Here is a 23,473-nt window from a genome sequence, read left to right as displayed (position 1 = left end):
TAATTGAATTAATGATTTATTTATAAAATGAGACTTTTATTATGAAATTAACAATTTTAAAGAGCATGATGTAATTTTTGAAATAATAATGAATAATTTATATTTTAAGTAAATTTCAAAAGATATATTTATAATTTATCTTTTTTGTTTTAAGAGGTCTAAGTGCCAAAAACCCATCACGTAAAATATCCATTTACAAAAAATATCAAGAATTCTTATGCCGTCATGGATCTCAATTTAAAGTCACATATCAAAAATGTTAAAATATCTAAATTAAAATTAATTGGGTATATTAATTAAATTTAAATAGTTTTAAAAAATAATGTCTGCTCATGCAGAATAAACTCAAGCAGAGCCCTGGCCTAAGACCACATGTGAATTCCACAACTTTAATCAGTAAATATTAACATATGAATTTTTCTTCACTTTCACTCCCACAACATTCCATTCTAATCGTTCAAAAAATTTCAAATATCCCACTCAGCATATTTATATAGTATGATACTAATATAATACTAAGAACAGTAAATAAAGATAAAATTATAAAAATAGCCTCTACAATCCCCGCCGTTCATGACATGCAATCAACGGCAAAGAGATTGACAACAAAAAGAACCTTTTTTTTTTTCTCCGCAAAATATAAGTTGAAAAAAAGATTGACAGTAATGATGGGATGATTCTATCAATGATAGATGCTACTGTACATCCGACGCAGACGATCGAAGCCTTTTGTTCGGAGGTTCGGCTTGACTTGACCCAGACCCGGAAAGAGAGACCCGATTGTCCGAATGAGTGTCGCAACTCGCACACGCCGCCGCATCCAGCACGCCGACTGGGCTCGAAGGTGAAGGCGGCTCGGCTGTTTGACGTTTAAAGCCAGCCGAAGGACACATGTCCACCAGGTATTCCTCCATTAGTTGGTGACAGCTTCTCACCATTTCCTGTCCCCAAGACAAAATAAATAAATAAATAAGGCTTCCAGGTGGTTTTTTTTTTTTTTTTTTTTTACTATTTTAGTCCCAAAAAAATATATATAGCCTTTTTAATTTAATAAGACAAAATATCAATCTAACTCATAATTATTATATATTTTTTTTCAAAAAAATCAAAAAAAAAATAAAAAAACTTATCTCAAACTAGACTTTTTAACCTAAACTAAAATAGTCAAAAAATTAAAGGAAAATGTTTGAGGGCCACAATTTTTGTGACCACAATGACTCAAAACTGACAAAACGACATCGTTTTTTATGCAAAATATGCCAAAATGACGTCGTTTTAATAATTTTGAGTCATTATGATCACAAAAATTGTGACCCTCTAACCTTTTGAAAAATTTAAAAGCCAAACCACTTTAAGAAGAACCCTAAATTACCCACGAAATTCTACACAGCTTTTCATGCTTTGAATTAGAATATCTCGCGAAAAATAGTATCTATTTACATACCAGTCCTAAAGAAATCAAAATTTTATATTTCAAATACAATACGAAAAATGTTTGGGGGCCCTAATTCTGTGGCTCAAATATGGCTCAAATGGCCAAAACGACGTCGTTTTGGCCATTTTGATGTTGTTTTGTACTCAAAACGACGTCGTTTTGGCCATTTGAGCTACATTTGAGCCACAAAATTTGGGCCCTCTACCATTGCTGATACAATACTATACCCGTATGGGTTAATTACACAAATAGTTCTCAAACAATATATTTATTTGGACAGACTGAATAAAGAAATATTAGAATCCATCGAATTATAATGTTGGAATTCATAGTCCTAGGACTATTTGGTTGGATGAGATATGCATCCTATGTTTGTTTAGTCATAAAATTAGATGTCAGGTGACTATGAATCCTATGTTTGTTTGGGATATTAGGAAAAATGATAAATACTGAAATAACTATTTTACTCTTTTTAATTATTTGCTAAATAATAGCAATATATCTTTAATATTTTAATTATTTTTAGCTAGATTAAATACAATTTTATTTTTCACACAATTAAATAGTTTTTTTTTAATTAAATAAATAAAATTTCAATAAAAATATATGCTATTTTTTAATTTAAATAAATTTATTTTAAAAAAAATAATAATTAAATAATGAAATTAAATAAAAAAAATCTATTAAAATTTAAATAATGAAATTAAATAAAATATCAACAAAATTTTAAAATAAAACATCAATAAAAATTAAATAAAATTATTTTATTTTTAAATTGAGACTACTTTATTAAGTATAATTAATACCATGAGAAAAAAGATATTTAATACTAGAGGGTCAACAATATAATTTAGCAACCTAATCCCATAAGATAAGTTATCCCATGATTTGCGTCCCACCCCCTCTTTGAGATACAATAGTCCCACAGATTTGGGATTAATAGTCCGGATTAGTCCAATGCAAAAAATTTAAAACAAACAACGAACTATTAGTCCAATCCCACCCTTCAATCTCACCAAACAAACATGTTTAAAGAGTTATGTTAGGGATCTCAATAAATTATCAAATTTTCTATTAAACCTTCTAAGACTCGCACACACGTTATTTGTGTAGGTCTCACTCCATGTAAGTGATTTGATAAAAAATTTAATAATTCATTTAGAGTTCATAACATTTTTTATTCCCAAAATATGCTTTCTGTTACACTTTAGAATATTTTCAACTCTTCGTCAATTTTTTAATCTAATTTGACTAAAAACTTGATTAATATAAATTATTCCAATTCTTTTTTAAAATTCTTTTTTTAATCTCAAATTTCATTTTTCATAAAATTTATGGAAAAAAATCATCTCATATACTTCATAATTTAAGGGGGAAAAAATGATTCCTTTTTGATTTGATAAACATTTAATGAAAAAATTAAAAATTATTTTTTAATATTTTTTTATTAAATTTAAATATAATGAAAGAAAAGTGAAGGATTTCAAGAATGTGTCACTCATCAATCTTTTAGCCTCCGTTTGGGAAGTGGGTTGGCTTTTTGGCTTTTTGGTTTTTTTGGCTATTTTAGCCTGGGCTAAAAAACTTGATTTGGGAAGGACTTTTTGGCTTTTTGACTTTTTTGACTTTCTTTGTGAGAGAAGAGTATAATGATTATGGGTTGGATGTGATGTTTTGTTTGTTGTGACTAAAATAGCCTGTTTTGTTTTTTGTGGCTATTTTAGCCCCAACCCAACTTGCCAAACACCACCTTAATTGTTTTACTTTAGTTTTCAAAATATACAATCTACACATTAGTTCCTAACATCAACACTTTTCAAAATCAGTAACGGGAAGAACAGTATTTTTAAAATTTTATAACAAATCAAAATAACAAAATTAGAAGATCAAGAATGAAAATACAAAACAAAACCCAAAAAAAAAAAAAAATGCACAGTTTGAGATTGTATGTATTTGATCATTTTATTTTTGTGGATATTTCATGTAAAATCTAAAAAAATTATCCATTCTCCCGTTATTAATTTTGAACAGCACTAACATTAAGAATTAAAATGTAACAGCTCGCATACTTTGGTATACCAAAGTCCAACAATTAAAAATTTTAAAACAGAAGTGTAACAAAATGTATATTTTGAGAACTGATAATATGTAATCAACTATATTCATATAGCACAAACCATAAAAAATTACTTTATTTGCTCTCTCGTAAAAGACGCCTTCTGGTAAATCGACACTTTCACCGACGGCGGTGAGCACGGCGGCCGCTGCAATTGCCGACGGAGGAAAACCCAAGAAATCAACCACTGCAAAAACAGAAAAAAAAAATTCAAATTAATTGATTTAATTAAGAAGAGGATAATCAAAGGAGTGTTTGGGTTCGAAATTACCACGAATGGTGTTGAGAATGAGATCGGAAGAAGATGATAGAACGGGGCCGAGAGAATTGGAATTGGAAGCTGAAGAAGGGAGCTTGGAGATGAAGTAGTCGAGGAAGTCGAAGGGAGTGACCGAGAGGAGCCTCCAATGGAGATTGGACATGACATAGAGCTCCATTCGTTGAACCGTTTTGGGGTCGAAGATGAACTTGGGTTCCAACACTTGGAGATCTAGGATCAGTGGAACGGATGGTTCCTGGATTTTGGCTGCCAGAGACAGACACGCCACCGCTAGAAGCTGAAACGGCCACCCCTTTGCTTTCTGTCATCAAATTACCACTGCCTCACTCTCCACCAACCAATACATATAGAAAAATGCTTAGAGGCCCCAAAAATTTTACCAAATGTCTTACATGGGTGTGGGATTCACATGGGACCCACATTCACACCCATGTGAGACATTGGTAGAATATTGTAATGGTAGGGACACTAAATTTTCTACCAAATAAATGACCAAATGTCTCACATGGGTGTGGGGTCCGCAATTTTGTGGGCCTCACACCCATGTGAGACATTTAGTCATTTATTTGGTAGAAAATTTGGGACCTCTAGCATTTTCCTTTTGGAAAAGCGGTTAAAAGTCCTCTTTCTTCAACTTCTTTTATTTTGAGTCATGTTATTTTTAATATTTTTTTTGTACTATTTTTTTAAAAAAAATTAAAAAAAAAGTAAAAAAAAAAAATTTAACCATCTTTTCAAAATAAAAAATACTAAAATAAATTACAAAGACACCTCTTGTCAGTATAATTATTTAACGATATTAACTTTTAAGTTAAAATAACATATTTACCCTTAACATTTCCATATACTTTAAAGCGTAAATTACATTGGCACCCCCTGAGATTTTAATTTAATACGGATTCCCCCACGACATTTATAAATAAAAAAAAAATTAATTTAATAAAAATAAATATGAAAAAATATATTTAATTCGTAAAAAATTATTTCTAACCACTCGAAAAATAAAAATTATTTAAAAGTGATAATTATTTTTTATTTCTTATTTCTTAATCAGATTAATTTTTAATTTTTCAAAAAAATTCTAAAAATCAAACCATACATAGCCTAAAAATCTTTTGATAAGTCATTTCTTAAGTTGATAACTTATTTAATTATTTATTAATTTTACGACATCTTTACCATCTGAGTCTTGTTTGGTAACTATTTCGTTTTCAATTTTCAATTTATATTTACAAAAATTTAAAAAACTGTCATAAAAACTTGTTTGATAATTTTTTTAGTTTATAAATGGTTGTCTCAGTTTGTAAATTTGAGAAAAAAACATAAATGAGTTTACGTTGGTTTTTAAACAGAAATTTAAAATTTTGACTAACAAAAAAAAATTTCAATTAATTTTTTTTTTCAAATAATTTTTTTTTCAATTAATTTTTTTGTCAGCTAATACTAACCAAGTGGGCAATTAATAATGCTGCTTTAAACTTGGGGAGGGAACTGTTATTTCTAAAATATGAGAGGTGTCAATGTAATTTATCCAGTGAGGGAAAAATTGGTGTTTAAAAAAAATTAAATTGCTGACATCATCAAAATATGTTAGTTGACTTAACAATCAACTAACTGAGAGAGCAATCTATAATGAAACTTAAACTTAAATGAGGGGGATGTAATTTCCGAAAGGTGAGGGGGAACTGTAATAAATATAAACCTTGGGGCGTGTCAATGTAATTTACCCAAAATACTAACTATACGTGTAATTTAAAATAAATAAAAATAAAATAAAATATTTAGCCTTTGTTTGGTAAACATATTGGGACTAAAATAAACACATAAAGACAAAAAAAGCTACAGAATCACAAAATGACAAAACGCTTGACTGTTAATGCAAAATTACCAAATTGACCCATATACAAACAAAATGTCAAAAAAACATTATTTCTAAGTGGAGGGTAATTTTGTCATTCCAATGCAAAAAAGCCAAACAAGAAAACCAAACGAACATAAAAATCTCAGGCTAAAAAAGTCAGAAAAACCAAAAAGCCAAAGTTCGCCAAACGACACATTATATATTATGTTACTCAAGTGATAAGAGTCTTTAAGGCCAATGTTTAAAGTCTCATCATTTCTCAACTATTTATTTATTTACTGTTATATAAAAAAAAATGAGAAACACGTCTTAAGGAGAATACTTGAACACTTAATACAGCTGTATATATATATAGGGATGGCAATTTGGACCCGGCTCGACGGGGATTCGATCTTCCGACCCTAATTAGAACGGTTTTTCTCCGAAAAATATCCCCGACGAGTTGGGGATGGTATTTGAAAATGCATTCCCGACAAGTTTCGGGCCGGTGACAGTGATGCGTTCCCCAGCCCCGTCCCAATCCTGTCTCCATCCCCGTTTCCCCTATTGAAATTACCATTATACCCTCTATCTATTCATATTATATATATCCATTCCCCTCTCTCTCTCTCTCTCTCTCTCTCTCTCTCTCTCTCTCTCTTACACTCTCAACCCTAATCTCAAACCTATGTCGATCCAGATTCTCCATCTTCGCAAAGGTCACCATCCTCAAGAACCACCGCTCTGCCGTCCTCCATCACAACACTTCCTCTGCCATCCTCCATCACAGCACCGCCGTAGCACCTCATCTCTCGCTTCTCTTCTCTTTTCCTTCCTCTCGCTTTTTCTCTCATCCCACCTCTCTTTTTCTCTCAATTCCAATAATGAAACCCTAGCCAATGCCTCGAGATACGGCGGTATCAGCCATATTTCAGCGTAAATCTAAGTCGATCCACATGGATCTGTGCGCAATCCACACAGATTTGTGTGTATGTATACATATATGTGTATATGTGAGTGTGTATCAGTATCCATTTTTTTTTTTTGGTTGTTGATCTATTGTATATATTGTGGTTGTTAATCTGTTGTGGTTGTGGTTGTTGATCTGTTGTTGTGGATGTTGTTCTTGTACGGGGATTTTTCGAGGATGGGGATCTCCGATCACCGTTAGGGGACAGGGACGAGGAGAGTGATGGGTTTCCTGCCGAGGATTAGGAAAGGGGACGGGGACTTTTGTGCCTTCGAGGATCCGGGACGGGGAGTGTGATCCCTAACCCCGTCCCGTTGCCATTCCTATATATATAGTAGATGATACATGCCATGCATACACAATTAAAATAAATAAAAATAAAACAAAATTTTTACTCTATATGTTATAGTAAGAGTTTTGTTTATTAACTTAAGGTCCTAAGTTCGAGCCTTACTTTTATCAATTATCTTTTTTATTTTTTTCAAATAGGAAAATAAGAACATGCCTTATAAAGAGAAGTCATCAAAATAAGAACATGTGAGTTGTTCATTTAGATACCGATAAATATATTTTATAATACTAAGGTAAATTACACTGACACCCCGTTAAGATTTGACACCCCTTGAGATTTGATACGATTATATTTTATCCCCTGAAGTTCTGAAAATTACATTCCCATTTCTATGGTTAATAATCTTATTTAACAAAAACTCCCACCGTGAAATGAATGTTAGACCTGTTAAGAGAAGGAAAAGTGACCAAATTGCCCTCTAGGACTTTAAAAAGTCATTTGTAGCCTTATATTATATTTAAAACTATCGATATACCATAAAGAAAATGGTCAAATCACAACAATTGTCATTTTTTCTAAAACCCTAGCAACAAAATGTTTACATTATTTTATTAATTTTTGCATGTAAAGATTTAGGGGCAAAAATGTCTTTTGATTCCAATGTTAATTCCGTCTAAATAATGACACTAGCAGGGGGTCAATATAATTTTCCAAACATCAAGAGATATTGGCGTAATTTACCTTTTATACACAAGATTCAACAAAAAAAAATCCTTTACCCCTAATAATCTTACACTTCATGTGAAACGGAGGATGCGAAAATAAAAGAAATTATTGTGATTTCTCATCAGTTGAAGAAAAAAAAAAGAAATGATAGTGTTTGGTTAATTTTCAAATCGTAGTTTGAAACTCAAGATTCTTTTTAAAACTTATAACCAAATAAAATTTTGAAAACTCTTTTCAGAAATTCATAACTAAACAAGTTTTCAAAACTATACATTTTTTAATAAAAAAATTTAATTTTTTTTATTTTGTTCTTTAAATTTTTTTATTTTTTATTTTTTTAAAAAAATGTTTTTCCAAAAAAAATATATATTTGAAAAAAAGTATTTTTTATTTTTGAAAAAAAATATTTCGTTATTTTTTTAAGTATTGACCAAATAATTTGTTATGATTTAAATATATATTGGGCAATCCAATTTTTTTTAAAAATAAATATTCTAAAAATTAAAAAAAAAATTAATTTAAATATTTAAATATTAAAATATATATATATATATATAAAAGATTTAAAAATATTTGAAAAATAAGCAATTTTTAAAAAATAAAATAAAAAATATTTTAAATTGTTTTAAATAACTTTTGTCTAAAATTTTTTAAATAATTTTTGAAAAATAAAATAAATATTTTGTTTGAAAAATTAAAAAAATAAATTAAATAAAAAATTTAGTTTGAAAATTCTTTTCAAAACTCATAACCGAACAAGTTTTTGAAATATACAACTCAAAAACTAGTTTTAAAACCCTTTTCAAAACCCATTTCAAAGGCTTATCTTTCAAAATATAACTCAAAACTCATTTAAAAAACTAAACTAAACAAAATGTTTTTTCACTATATAGTTTTAAAACTCATAATCAAACAAGTTTTTCCTTTTCAAAACTCATTTCAAAAACTTATCTTTCAAAATATAACTCAAAACTCATTTTAAAAAGTAAACTAAACAAAGTGTTTTTTCACTATCATATTTGGATGTATAAGAAAACAAAGCATATGAGAGAAAGATATGAGTAGAAATCAATTTCTTTCTCACCACTTTTGGTAAAAAATGAAATAGGCTTACGGTTGTTTTGGGTATAATTTATTTTTTGACTTTTTTGTTATTACAAAAAGACATGTAAAAAAATAACGAGGTGATGTAACTAAAATAAGCCAATAAGCAACTTATTTATTGCGTTCCCAAACCAAGCTTTAGCAAAGAAATCTTCTTTCTCACCATTTCTCATTCAACTTATATCAACTTATAAATCAAACATGAGAAAACAGTTCACTTTCTCATCATTTCATCGATGAACAAGGCGAGAAACACAAGACCAAACACAAATGTCAGTTGAGTCCCACAGGTGAGTCTCACATTATGTGGACCTTACCCATTGTGAGCGTTTGTAACTTATTCTGTATTTAGTCCTATCTGTACTTGGACTTATTATTCATCAATGTAAAACCATCTTTAAACCACAAAAGTTTTAAAGGAATGTAAATCTTATTAGTTGTAAAGAATCTCATTGACCTCTCTTTGATTTTGAGATTTTTATTAAGGTTTTATTCATATTAAACTTAATTCTTTTCTATACTAAAATATATATTTTTCATTGTTTATTAGTAAATTTGTATTAACTTTAATCTTATTAAAAAGGAGATTGATGTAATTATACTAAAATTGTAAAATTTGTTATATTTTTTTTTAAATTTCAAAAGAAATCAAAGTAATTTATCCTAAAATTCTAAAATATTTGTTTCATATTCGATTATAAGAATTTTTAATGAAAAATGAAATAAATAAATAAATATTGTGGATTTACTGATTTTTTACTAAAAAAGTGAGAAAATTAGATTTCTATTCAATTTATGAGATTGTTATACAAATATGAGATTCTCCTAAAACAGTGAGAGAATTAGACTTCCATTCCATTTAGAAATTTGATTTCTATTAAAATAAACAACCAGAAATTACTTTCTTCTGCCAATTCATTCTTTGTCATCCAAGCTTGGCTAAATTTTACACTTTCAATTTTATTTTAATAAAGTTCGTCATTAATATTTTAGTAGAACTTGCACTTACACTATGTTTGGATTGAGTAATTTGGAAAGAAAATAAAAGAAATTGAAAGATATGTATTTCTCTTACTTGTTTAGATAATTTAAGTGAAAAGAAATGGAAAGAAACGAAGAGAAATGGAGAGAAACGAAGAGAAACTTATCTCTCTTATAACCCTCATTTTCAATCTTCCCAAAAGTAGAGAGATTGAGAGAGAAAAGAAACCAACAGATTCTTATATTTTCATAATACTAATTTTGTCCCTGTAAAAATAAAAAAAATTAAATGATTGACAAAATATAAAAAGATTATTTTGGTAATATAAAATAGTTTATTTTCTTTTCTCTTATAAAATATAATCAAACAAGAATAAAAGAAATTACAATTATTTCTTTTCTTTTATTTCTTATCCAAACAAAAAAAAAAAAAGAAATCACAATTTTTTCTTTTCATTTCTTTTCTCTTATAACTTAAGTAATAATTTCTTTTTTTTTCTCTCTTAAGTCTCCAAACATAGTGTGTTTTTTTTTTTTTTTTGAGTGACCTTTTTTATAATTTTTTTTGAATTCTACTTTAGTCATTCTAATTTTAGGTTTTTTTTTTTGGGTCTAAAATATTAAGACAAATAAATGACATTAAAACAAAAATAAAAAAATATAATTTAAATTCAATTTAAAAAATTAGAATTATAGAGATAAAATAAAATTTCACTCAAGTAGAGAGAATCGTGAACGTGGGACCTACGTGGGTCCCACACCCCTTTGAAAATTTGTAAAATACCTTCAAATTCATTTGGACATTTTAACAATTTTGATAAAATTATAAAGACCAAATACACCATTAGAAAGACCATTAATATAATTAATCCTACTTATATTATATTAGATATTCACAGTACCGGAAGGGAACGAGAAGAAAGGAAACGGTCCAAGTAGTTGACGGAGAGAAACGCCGTCACCGGTCTGAAATGATAGTGTGCATGCACCTGTATTCACCAACATCATCAATACAGATCCAAAAAACTGTATCTAAACACACACACAATCATAGAGAAACTGTATTGGATTTCAAGCATTTACTCTGAGGATCCAGTGGATGGAGTCTTGGCGAGTGGTTAGATCGATCGAACGGTCTCTGCAGCGGCGGAGATAGTCAGGTTGGGGCATGTGATCGTGTTCGGAATCGATGAGTCGTTTAGTCAAACTTTCATCAAGCGGTGGAAAGTGATCGGAAGGTTGCAAATCGGAGATCCCGATGTCGGCATCGGAGACATCGCCGCCGGCGTAGAAGTTAGAAGCGGAGTGATCAGGAGAGTGAGTCATTGCGGCTGCGGCCATCGAACAGGGATGCGGTGGTTAACGGCTGAGTAAAGGCGGCGACATTGTGAATACCGAGAATCGCCTTAGGTGGGGAGGTGAGATTGGTGGAGAAGGAACCCATGCCGCTTATGGTTTGGGCAGAAACATGTTTTTAGCGCTTTTGTCTCTCTCTCTCTCGCTCTACTAAACTCTGATTTCTCAACACTCTCTCACTAAATAGCCTCACTCTAGAGAGAGAGAGAGAGAGAGAGAGAACACGTGGAGGACGTTGCAGCGTGGGCTCAGAGATGGGGGATATGGACGGTTGTGATCTGCCTGTTGCGATTCATCTGATCACCACCACTATGCATGGAGTATGAATGATTGATGATTGATGATGCCTATGATTATTCATGTTTTTTTTTTTTTTTTTTTACAAAAATTACAAATACATTCCTCGAGTTTTGATTAAAATATAAATCGTTTCATGTAATTTTAAAAATTACATTCTACCCTCTAAAATTTTTAATTTTATAACAAATCGCTTATTTTATTAATAAATTATCAAGTTAATTAACAGTTTTTAATGATATTAAAAATATATTTCAATTAATATTATTGTATTTGAGAGTAATTATGAATTTTATTTTTTTAGTTAATTTTATTAAATAAAAAATTTTAATAAGAGAATAGTTATAATTTTTTAAATCACAAAAGATAATATGTATTTTAAACAAATCTCAAAATGTATATTTGTAATCCCCTCATCTTTTTTTTATACATATATATTTCTGACTTTCGGAATGGACAACTAGTCTTTAGCCACTGTTCACGAGATGGGAAAGTTATTCACAATTGCTCATTAATTGACTTGGGTATGCTTAGGGACGGATTCAAGATTATAATTTTGGGGGGCCAAAGTACATTTAATCTCTAACTAATAAAATTTGAAATTCAATACCAATTTCTATTAGTATGAAAAAAATCAATAATGTTACGATAAAATATTGAACTATATATTTCTTGTCAACATAGTTGAGTACCAAAAGATGATCATACAATTGAGAATATTTTTTTGCCCATATTCACTTACAAAAAGTAGTAACTATTTCTACATACATTTATTTACTAAAATTAGGCATCTGCAATTGAGCTCGACATTCTTTCATAATATCAAAAGCATCGATGATAAAGTCTACATCAAACCCTTAAGCAATGTCCTTTTCAATATACGTAATCAAGTAACTAGCCAGAAAACCATCTTCCATCCTATTGTGCAATTTAGACTTAACGAGTTTCATAGCTGAAAATGCACGTTCTGATGTAGCAGTTGAAACAGGTAAAGTCAACACAAGACGGATCAATCTATCAATAAGAGGATAACTTGTCGACTTTTTTGTTTTTGTCAACATTTGGCACAACTCAGAAATGGTTGACAGCTTCTGAAACTCGGGAAGTATGGAAATATCAAGCTTATAGTTTTCCAACTGATACTTCAAATGCAATTTTTCTTGCTCGGAGAAATCCATGGGATAAAATTTATTTGCAAGTTTGCAAATATCCTCAATGTTGAATGATCTATAACCATTCCTAGGATCCAAAGCTGAGCTAAGAACAAGCAATTCCATTACATCTTCCTTAAACCTATTGTTTAATTCTTGTAACTAGGAATCAACTGTAACCATAAAAATATCAACTCGAAAATGATGTTCCATGGTGAGCTGATCTCTTTCAGAACGAGACCAACCTCGACCTCCTTTATAAGGACAACTCATATCAGGAATCTATATACCATGATCATTAGAAAATAATTTAATTTTCTCCAAAAATGGAACCCATCCATCTTCTCTAAATTTTTGAATAAGTATCTTCGTTGTAGACACCAAATGCATTGCATTTAATATATCTTGAGATTTACTTTGCAAAGCTTGGCAAAGATCATCGGTAATCTCCATGATATCCCTCATAAGATGTAAGATGAAGACAAACTCAAAAGATGTAATGGAATCATAAACTCCATCTGCCTCAGCTCGTTGATTCGATTTGCTTCCATCATTAATTATATTTCTTAAGACTGCACAAGTAGCACTGAACATGTTTATCAAACTACAAATGGAACCCAAATAAGAACCCCATCGAGTATCTCTAGCTCGTTTCAATGTTCCAATCTGATTTTTTCCTTTACCAGTCTCGAATTCATCATCAATGGCAAGCTTTTCAGCAATATCTACAACCTGAGCAGCTCTTAATTGATCATGTCTTTTGCAAGATGAGCCAACTATATTAATTGCTTGAGTCAAGTAAGAGAAAAACTGATTGATAGATATAACCTGTTTAGATGCTCCTACTAAAGCCAATTGGAGCCGATGAGCAAAGCAATGAACATGCTATGTGAATGGACACTCAGCACAAAATAGAGCCTGCAACCCAGTCCATTCTGCAGACATGTTACTGGCACCATCATATCCTTGACCACGAATATTTTGCACACCAAGGTTATGACGAGAAAGGACAATACAAATTTTTTCTTTCAAAGTTGCCGACGTGGTATTTAACACATGAACTATGTCAAAGAAACGCTCTTTTATAAAACCATATTTATCAACAAATCTCAAAACAATTGCCATTTGCTCTCTTTTCGATTCATCTTCAGATTCATCAACTAGAATGCAAAACTTCCCATCATTAATCTCCTCACGAATGAATCTTTGTATCTTATTAGAGAAAATACTAGGAATCTGTTTTTGAATCCCATGGGAATGATAGGAAGCATTTTGAGGAGCATTTTCCAAAACCATTGCTACCACATCCTCATTATAAGAAGCCAAGAGCTTTATCAATTCAATAACATTCCCTCGGTTGTTAGATTCGTGGCGTTCATCACGACCTCTGAAAGCGCAGGCTTGGAATGTTAACCATTTAATCACATCTATCGAGGTCTTCAATCGCAAATGATTTCTAGCAATTTGTATGGAAGTTTGTTTTTCAATAATTGCCTCAATATGTTGCGCTTGATTTGTTAAATCACAACAACATTTGATAGCAACTCTATGCGATGAGTTAGGATCCTTGCCCATATGCGATAACAAAGGACAATTCTTCCATTCATTGACTTTCTTCCAAGAAGAAAATCCCTCGACTGTAAAAGCACTAGATCCAGGGCCTCCAGTTGGCTTAGTAAAAAGAAAACATGGAAGGCAAAACGCACGATTTTTTGTTAGAGAGTATTCCAACCAATCCGGAAATAACTTGTACCAAGAATCTAAAAAACGAAGCCCATTCTTATCAATTTCAAAAGGTTGATTGTTCAGAGCCTTGGGTTGATATGGCCCGGATTTGATATAAGCACGTCTGATCTTATCACGTTCAGATACCGGATAATCCCATATTTGTTTACGCAACCCCAGATCCCTCACCAAAGAAGATGTATCAACATCTTTAGATTCAACTCTTGGAAGTTTAAAAGGACATTGTTCCAAAGGAGTTGAAGTTTCAACATTATTGGTAGAACTTTGAACGATATTTTCAGAACCTCTTTTCTTAAAGAAGAAATCAATTTTTTTGTTCGCCATGATTAACTTAACAATTGTACCTGAATCACAAACTAGCAGACAATTGGACCACCAATATTCAAACTTCAATCAACAGACATAAATATGAAAACAATCACCTCAAATAAGCCTATTAATTCTTAGGAGAGGTGATATTTTGTAAGGGTAATCCACGGTTATTACAAACCGTCTAAATCGATCGAATCGAATTGATTTATCACATTTTGAACTGATTTGTGGTGACAAGCGGACAGTTGTAGGTTGATTTTTTTCAATCCGTCTAGTTTTGGACGGGTGACGGATTTGAGATTCTTTTAACCGCAACCGAATTGCCAAACTGCGAGCACCCCTAAAAATTTGTAAAATTGTGTTTTCAATTTATTTATATATTTTATTTGTGTTTTCAATTAAAAAAGAGTTTAAATATTCTGTTGAAAAAAAGTTTTTAACTTGAATATATTTTTTGAATTGAAAAAAAATAAATGTATTATTTATCTATATTTTTTGGTTTTTAAATTTAACTCTAAAAATAATAAATAAAAAAGATGATATATGCTGGTTGGTTTTTGTTTTCAAAAACAGATATAAATGTAACAATACAGAGACATACAATCTCTACTACTACTTTGTTTATGATTTTGGTGGTTTGAATTATTTTTATATTTTAAGAATCACAGATTGTAATACTTTATGTGGATGAAATATGATATGATTCTAATATGTGGATGAGGCATGCAGTGATTGTAATATTCTAATTTTAAAGTTTCAAACTTTCTTGTTTTAAATGAGGCATGCAGTGATTGTAATATTTTTTTAAGTCATTCACTGTAATACTTTTTTCTTTTTTAAGAAGTACACAAGTTGAATTATATTGAAATTTTATAAAATTTTAAACCGCCAAACCGATTTGCATCAATCCGCCAATCCGCTCAACCCACATCCGCCGAATTGGCAGACGAATACGGATTGATTTTCTCCAATTCGCCAAACTGGTGAATGAATGACAGATTGAAAGTTCCATGGCCACAATCGACCCACGCGCGCCCTTAATATTTTGGGAGTATTTGATAACTTTTTATTATTTATTAGTTTATTTGAGTTATATTATTTTTTTCACCTTTTTTTGTAATAGTTAAAAAATAAAATAAGTTATATTCTTTCTGTCTCAAACTATTAGTGTCTTATTTCATTTTAATAAAATGCTTAAGACATTTAATTTATTATATTTAAAAATTACTCCTAATGATATGTCTGACAAGTGTCAAATTTTGATTTGTTAAATATTTCATCATGTCAGGTCTAACCTTAATGTCAACTACATATTTGGCTAAGGCCCTCGTTTTGGCAACTACATGTTTTAGCCAAAAAGTCAAAAAAAATTATTACAAGTTGTCACATCACTCTCTATTTATATGCACATCTTTTTGTAAAAAATCATAAAATTACTAAAATAATTTGTTCTCAAACGAGGCTTAAGTGTACACTAAAAAATCAATATGTATTTCAAATTGATTTTTTATTGTAGGAAAGGACAAAAAATACATTTCCTCTAAATTCATTCTATGTGGGTTGGACTACATTCAAAATAAATTTGACCCACATTATTGATTTTTCTATACGTATTGTGTGGTTTTTAGGAAGCTGGTAAAAAGTTGATTTTTTGACTTTTTTGATGGCTTTTTTGGAAAAAAAAAAAAAAAAAACTGACTTCTTTGGCTAAAAAGTCAAAAAACTGATTTTTTTGGTGTGTTCCCAAAAGACCCATGTGTTAGTGGATTTTATCATTTATGCTTAATTAAATTCATTTATATCTATTTATTTTTGGTGTAAAAATGCGTTCTAGCTCAACTCGTTAATTATTAGGGTTATTTTAAAAAATGTCAAAAATAATAATTTTTTTTTTACTTATTACAAAAAGACATACAAAATTAGAGAGATGATATGACTCAAATAAATCAAAAAGTTAATAAACCGACTTTTTTTGCACTGTAAGTAGGGGTGTGCACGGTGCGGTTCGGGCGGTTTGAGAGTAAAATTACAAACCGAATGGCGGGTTGGCGAATTAGCGGATTGACAAAATGCAATTGGGGCGATTTTTGGCGGATTGGCAGATTGAAGAATATTCTAACTAATTATCATACATTTGCATAATATATAACACTAATTTGTATAATATTTTTTAGATATATAACACAAAGTAATTTTACACAATATGTTTCATATATATAACTACTAATTTGTAATAAATTTTATATCTTAAATATCTCGCAAACTCATTTTTACATTAGATATTTTATTAGAGGTTAAAAAATGTATATGTATCAACTATAGCGAAGCGGAACGGTTCGATTGACATATTATAAATTTTAAAGTTTAAACCGCGATTTAAGATTTAGGGTTATGGGTTATCCCATAAATATATCTCTTTGACTTATCACTAACTTGTCTTCCCACCTTCACATGCAATTTCTCTCTCTACTCTCACTCTTCGTTTCAAAAGTTTTTTTTTTATTTTTATTATTCCATTTTTCTCTATTAATAATCAAAATCAAAGTGAGGTTATATTTATATTTATATTTTTTTTGACTTGAGTGGCAAAAGTTCATAGTGCGACTTCAAAAAAATAATATCTATATTATTCTAATTTAACATAAAAAAATTAGATATAAAATTACTATTGTCAGGTTTTATTGGGCGGTATTTTAAACAGTCCTAACTGTAAACTTGGCTTAATGGCATTACTATATCAAGTTGTCCATTTCAACTTAAGTTTGGGCTGTGCAAAATATTTCAAAACACCTTATTTAGGGGTTCAGAGTTGAAAAAAAGAGGAAATGAGAGAACAAAACTAGTTTGGGAGAAGTTCGGCATGAACCCGGGGAGGATCGAAACTGAGCGACTTCACCAAAACAAGCATAACTTTTCACACAGTTGGAATTTTGATGCAAGGATGCCACCATTGGAAAGCTTACTTCCGGTACTTCAATTTGGACACAAGAATGACCTGAAAAGGAGTCTAGATGAAGGAGTTATGCCCATTTGAAGTTAGACCTGGAAAACAGAATTTTCCTGCTGACCAGAAAAATGGGCTGCCAACCAGAAAAGTATCTAGTCGACCCAAAAAGGTGGTCGGTCGACCAGAAAAGTGGTCTGCAGGTCCCACACTCATATTTTTTGAAGATAATTTCTCTCCAACTGTCTTCCAGAACCTCCAGCTGTTCCATAGACAGATATTTCGAACCAACTCTTATTTTTTGCTATATATGAGCCATATCTCTCATTTTGCAAAAAGAAGAACATTGAAGCAATTTTGGGAGCCTCTCTCTCTCTAAAAATTTTTCTCTCTCTAGAAATTTCAGAGCTAAATTTCAACTTTTTTTTCTCTAGTTGGCTCTCCCTCTTGACCTTGTGTGCATGCAAGAGATATACTTGGAGATTTACCTCTCTTTTGCCTAGGCATCCTTGATCAAACTTAACCACCATTGGGCTGAGGTTCTTTAAGGATCATTTCGAGCTCCTAAGGTGGTTTTAGCTAAGAATTTTGGCTATTTTGCAGCTATGCTTTAAGGGTAAGCATCTCCCTTTTATAAGCTCATTTTTGTACACTATCTTGGTCAACTTTGCATGCTTGTTTTGCCACCCTTTTCAAAGTGTTTTTAGCTTGGTTTTGAACTGAAAAAAACTCTGCTTTTCAGTCCTCAAAGTGGTGGTTTAAGCCTTGTTTGGCTAGGGGGTATTTCCTCCATTTTGCTTCTTGGCTTGTAAAGCCTTTTGAGCCATCTTTCACCACCTTTCAAACCAACTTTTTTTGGCCTTTAAACCACTGAATTCCAGAGGAATTTCAGTGGTGAAAAGGTGGTTTTGAGGCCCCAAATAGGAGGGGGTTGTCCCCCCTCCTCTTCTCTTGTTTGCATGTGTTGATGGCCAACCAAATGAGCATGTGTCTTTACTTCTTTGTGGCTTTGTTTAGGCTCATTTTTGTGACTTTTGAAACCTACCATAACTCTGTTTTTGGTCAGCTTGGTCACCTCTTGCATGCTTTTTGCACTTGTAGTGCAATCTTGCTCACTATCCTTGTTAGCCTTACAAAGTAACATGCTCTTGTGGTTTGAATTAGCTTAGTTCAAGCATGTTTTTAGCATTATTTTGGCATGTTATAACTCTTATTTTAATTAGTGGACTCACCTCTTGCATGCTTTATACACTTGTAGTATAAATCTTGCTCACTAGCTTTGTATGCTTGCTATTTTAGCCTATAATTCTAGCATGTTTTGGCTCTACTCCAGCACATTTTTGGCCATTATTTAACATGCTTAAGCTCTGTTTTAAGTTGTTTTGGTCATGCATGCCTTGCTTTGTATAGCCATAATGCAAATGCTTTGACTAGTCTTGAGTTTTGAGTCCACTAACATGCATTACTTAGGCTATTTGCATGATTTGGAATCATTTGATATGTGATTTCAGAGCATGTTTCACTGTCATGCCCTCACATCTTTCGCTCTTTCAATGCTTTGGAGGGTTGGTGCTTTATGCCTTAAGTATGAGCCAATATGCATGCCTTCTTGCCTAAGCTTTTGAGCTATCATTTCAGTGTGTTTTTGGTGTTATTTTGCCATGATACAACTCTGATTTTTGTTGGTAAAGTCACCTCATGCTTGGTTTTGATAGGTGTAGTGTAATCATACTCATTGGCCTAGCTTACTTGATGTTTTGGCTTACCATGCTAGCTTATTTTGGCTACACTCCGTGCATGTTTTAGCCTTGATTTGACATGCTCTAGGACTATTTTGGGTTGTCTCAACCTATGGTTCATATATTGCATAGCTATAGTGCAATTGGTCTTGCTAGCCTTGAGTTTTGAGCCTCCTAGCATGCTTCATTTGTGACATGTGCATGATTTGGCATCATTTAACATGATATTTTAGAGAATATAGCATTGTCATGTTCTCACTTCTTTCACTCTTTGAGTGCTTTTAAGAGTTGTGCATTATTGCTATGTTTGTGAACCAATGCGTATGCCTGCATGCCTAGACTTTTGAGCTCTCATCTCAGCATGTTTTGGTCTTTGTTTTGACCTATTTGAACTCTGTCTATGGTTGGTTCAGTCATTTGTACCATGTATCGCATGCCTCTTGTGTAGTCTATTTTGGTAACCTTGTGCCTTAGGCCTTCTTGCATGCTATACTTGTGTTGTTTGAGTGATTTGGCATCATTTCACATATGATTTCAGTGCATATAGTGTAGCTACACTCTCACATTTGTCACTTCTTCATTATGTTTGAAAGTTGACCTTTATGCCTAGTTGATGAGCCATTGCATGAGCATGCATATCTCGCCTTTTTGTGCCTAAGTTTTGGTGTGTTGGCCACTGTTTTGGCATGATTTAGGTCTGTCCATATTCGGTTTAAGTCCATTGTGCATTGTATTGCATGCCCCTTGTATGGTGCTCTTTTCTAGCTTTGATGCCTTAGGCTTCTAAACTTGCCATGCATGCATTGTTCATATGTTGGAACCTTGTGCATGCCATTCTAGCATTCATAGAAGAGCATGTTGTTTGCATGTTGTTACATTGCAATTGTTGTTTGCATGTTGTAGCATTGCATGTTCTTTGCATATTGTTACATTGCATTGTGTTTACATGCCATTAGTATTGATAGGTTGATCATGTTGCAATGCATTGTGTTTGGATAGGGTATTAATCTAAACACGAGAAACGAAGGACGTTTCATACTTGAAGTGATGAAGCGTGCCTTATTTCTCGGTCGTCGATCCTTTTGATCATGCATGATAGAGGTTAAGGCCCTTATGTGTTATTTGTGCATTCATTAACATTGAATTGTGCAATCTTGGCTTCTCGGCCATCGTGCTTTGCGATGCTCGGTTGGTGGTCCGAGAGTCGAGTACCGCACTCCCTTAAGCTTGAGAAATGATAGGGAGGGTGGTTGTGCACACATATCTTGCAAATACACTGTTGTGCCCCTTCTTGTTCTCTGTTGCAGCAAATTGGAGTGTGGTAGAAATTTCTGGTCGGCAGACCAGAAAAAGTAGTTGGCCGACCACTTTTTCTGATCTGCAGCATACTTAGGTGGTCTACAACACCATTAAGTGGTCGACAGCCTTCTTGGAGGTCTCCATATTGGAGTAGAAGCTATCTGGAGGTTTGTACAGTGTTCTGAGATCAAATGCAAACAGAGGCAATTTAGGGCATAGTAACGGATTTCTGAGCGAAGTTAAGCATACATGCATCCCTCGTCCCGAGGCCATTTCAGAGTTTTTGCTAACTTAGAATAAGTTGTTATCTTAGTTAGCATTCGTCGATTTTGTAATTAATTAGTTAATGCGTTTAATTAATTAATTCATTTTGTGCTTAGATTAGCGCTTTAATTAGCTTAGATTAGCTAATTGTTCAAATTCATTTGAGTTGTAATATTTAGTTAACTTGTTAGTTAATTAGTTTCGTTTTGTAATAATTAGTTTAATTAGCTTAGATTAGCTAGTTAGCTTATTATTCGGACCCTCCGTCGAGAGGGCAAATGTTGTAATAAGCGTGCGTGTGTGTGATGCATGTTTTCCAACCCCCATTTCTTTCTCCTTTTTACTTATCTGCTTTCAGTGGTTAGTTTTAGGACATATTTCAAATTAGCATACTTATGCTTGCATGTTTGCATTCATTCATCTGTTTTGCATGCACCGGGTTCGGCGCATCATACAAACTGCATTGTATTTCAATACCAATTTAAATACATGTTATTAAGTTGCATTCACATGCCATTCTAGAATAGCCGAGCCTATCTTAGTTGCATTTTTTTATGTGTTGCATTACGCATCTTAACATAGCTAGGGTCATACATTGATTACTAACTAGTTTTTGTTTTGGTTCGGAGTACTAGGTAAGCTTTTACGCTTTAGCATACTGCATAAGATGTGTATGTTGCCATGTATAGCATGCTTGCCATGAGGCTATGTGCTTATGTGTTTAACTGCATGAATGCCTGTGGATGAAGGCTTCATTGCTCGAATTGGAACAATTCATCAAAATGCGAGTTTTAAGCCCACTTGAGAGTGGCAAATCTGCATCTTAGCCTACTTGTGAGTAGCAACTTCAAACCATTTTTGAAAAACAAGATGAGATGTTTTGTTCAAAATCGAGTGATTTAGTCTATACTTGTGTGTTGTGCCAAGTCGAGTGATTTAGTCTATACTTGTTTGTTGTGCGCATCACGTAGTAAAGGCTAGCTAATAATCAAACAAGAACACATGTGTTTTCAAAAACAACATACCATGTTAGTAGAGGCCGATCCTTTAATCGGGCGAGCAGGGGTGCTCATTTCAGGACCTTCCCCTCTCGTACCCAAGTTCCCAAGCCGAGGCAACTTTGGTGATGACGGACACGTGGCCTTAGGCACGAGCTAGGGTTTTCTAAATTTTTCAAAATAAAATATTTAGGTGGCGACTCTGAAATCTGGCAAAGCAGTCCATGTTTGGTGCTTTTTGATTAAAATTGATTTTCCAAAATGATTTGTCGGATTTGAACACTTTGGTGATTTATCAGTCTTACATTGCAATTTGTAAGATTAGATTCAAAACCGTGACGTGAGTCCGAACTGTAATAGCTAAGAACCATGATTCGTGCCCTCGCGCGCGAAGCAGAGTTCGGGCAGTCTACAGTTTCTACACCATTTTATAACCAATTTTGGTGATTTGAATAGTTCACTCTTTAATACTCATTAAGTAGAAATATTCATACGAAAAATCAAAACTATCGAGCATTGATAACTACATATTTTAATCAAATTTGTATTACAAAAAATGAATGATTATTTTTTAAATTATATTTGTCGTCTATTTTTTTAAAAAAATCAATATTATTCAAACATGTAGCTACTGATGTCTAATTATCTTATTTTTTGCATAAATATTATGCTCAATGAGTTCTAAAAAGTGAACAATTTAGATTACCAAAATCAGTTTCAAAATAGACTTATCAAGCCTAAAATTTCTCTCAAATTGAAATGAGAAAAGCTATATCCTTAATTATTATACACATATGTGACTATTATTTATGTATATATTATAATTGAGTGAAACTTTTTTTAAATCAAACTCAATTTTTATTAATCAAGTTGTAAGAAGCTCAGTTAGAATATAGAAACCTAGAGTTCAAAACAGAATATAGTAACATACAAGTTATTAGTTAAATTGTTTATGAATAACTCAATTTATTTGTAGCACTGCCATAGCGATTTAATGAAAGAAACCTTGATTTGTCATAGGCAATGCTACTATGCCAGCACTTCCTACACATAGTAGAACTACAATGCTTAAAAGTCCAGTCTCATCAATCAAATTACCACAAAAGAAACTCTCATCGATGCAAACAACCTTGTATGTGTTTGAGAGTAGGGTTACTCAAGCCAATACTCAACTCGAAATAAATTGACTTGTCTAGTACTGATTGATTAGTGCTAAAGTAAGCACGTAGCTTTGACCAATCAATACTCAACACATCAATTAGTTTCAAGCCAAAAGTAAGCATATATATCGTTTTTCATTTGTTCAAATTCAATTAAGCGACAACCCAATTCATATATTCTCTATATAATATTATTAGGGATCATGAAAAAAATATCATAAAATATATCATGAAGATTTCTTATCATTTGATTAGAGTATGGTGTTTTATTATATGTGTAATCTAAAGGGAGACAATCTTTCATGATCATTTTCATGATATTTTTTTCATGATCCTTAATATTACTCTTCGCTTTATTCTAATCTCTATGCTGTTCACCTAATAGGGCACAGGTCCATCAGGTAATATTATTAACTTCTGTTTCATTCACTTAAACACAGCATTCCAAATTCCATCATCTGGA

At 31.9% G+C, this 23,473-nt stretch overlaps 2 protein-coding genes across 2 annotated transcripts; both read right to left on the bottom strand.

Annotated features, from left to right (window-relative positions):
• Positions 1-388: 388 nt before the first annotated feature.
• Positions 389-11,296, bottom strand: LOC114281115 (cyclin-D4-1). Its single transcript, XM_028223552.2, has 5 exons — positions 10,828-11,296; positions 10,647-10,733; positions 3,823-4,132; positions 3,626-3,738; positions 389-941 (listed from the first exon to the last, which is right to left on the bottom strand). The coding sequence occupies exons 1-5, from the start codon at positions 11,083-11,085 to the stop codon at positions 696-698; spliced, it is 1,014 nt and encodes a 337-aa protein (XP_028079353.2). The 5' UTR covers positions 11,086-11,296; the 3' UTR covers positions 389-695.
• Positions 11,297-12,254: 958 nt separating this feature from the next.
• LOC114281085 (uncharacterized) lies at positions 12,255-14,123 on the bottom strand. The gene is made up of 3 exons (XM_028223531.2): positions 13,467-14,123; positions 12,882-13,358; positions 12,255-12,710 (listed from the first exon to the last, which is right to left on the bottom strand). Exons 1-3 carry the CDS (start codon positions 14,121-14,123, stop codon positions 12,255-12,257), a joined length of 1,590 nt encoding a protein of 529 aa, XP_028079332.2.
• Between the last annotated feature and the right edge of the window lie 9,350 nt (positions 14,124-23,473).

Source organism: Camellia sinensis, chromosome 2 (genome assembly GCF_055761805.1).
Source record: "Camellia sinensis isolate YWXY chromosome 2, ASM5576180v1, whole genome shotgun sequence".
In the NCBI taxonomy this organism is placed as follows: domain Eukaryota; kingdom Viridiplantae; phylum Streptophyta; class Magnoliopsida; order Ericales; family Theaceae; genus Camellia; species Camellia sinensis.
The sequence above is the reverse complement of the archived record's forward strand: the minus strand, read 5'-3'. Positions and strand labels throughout refer to the sequence as shown.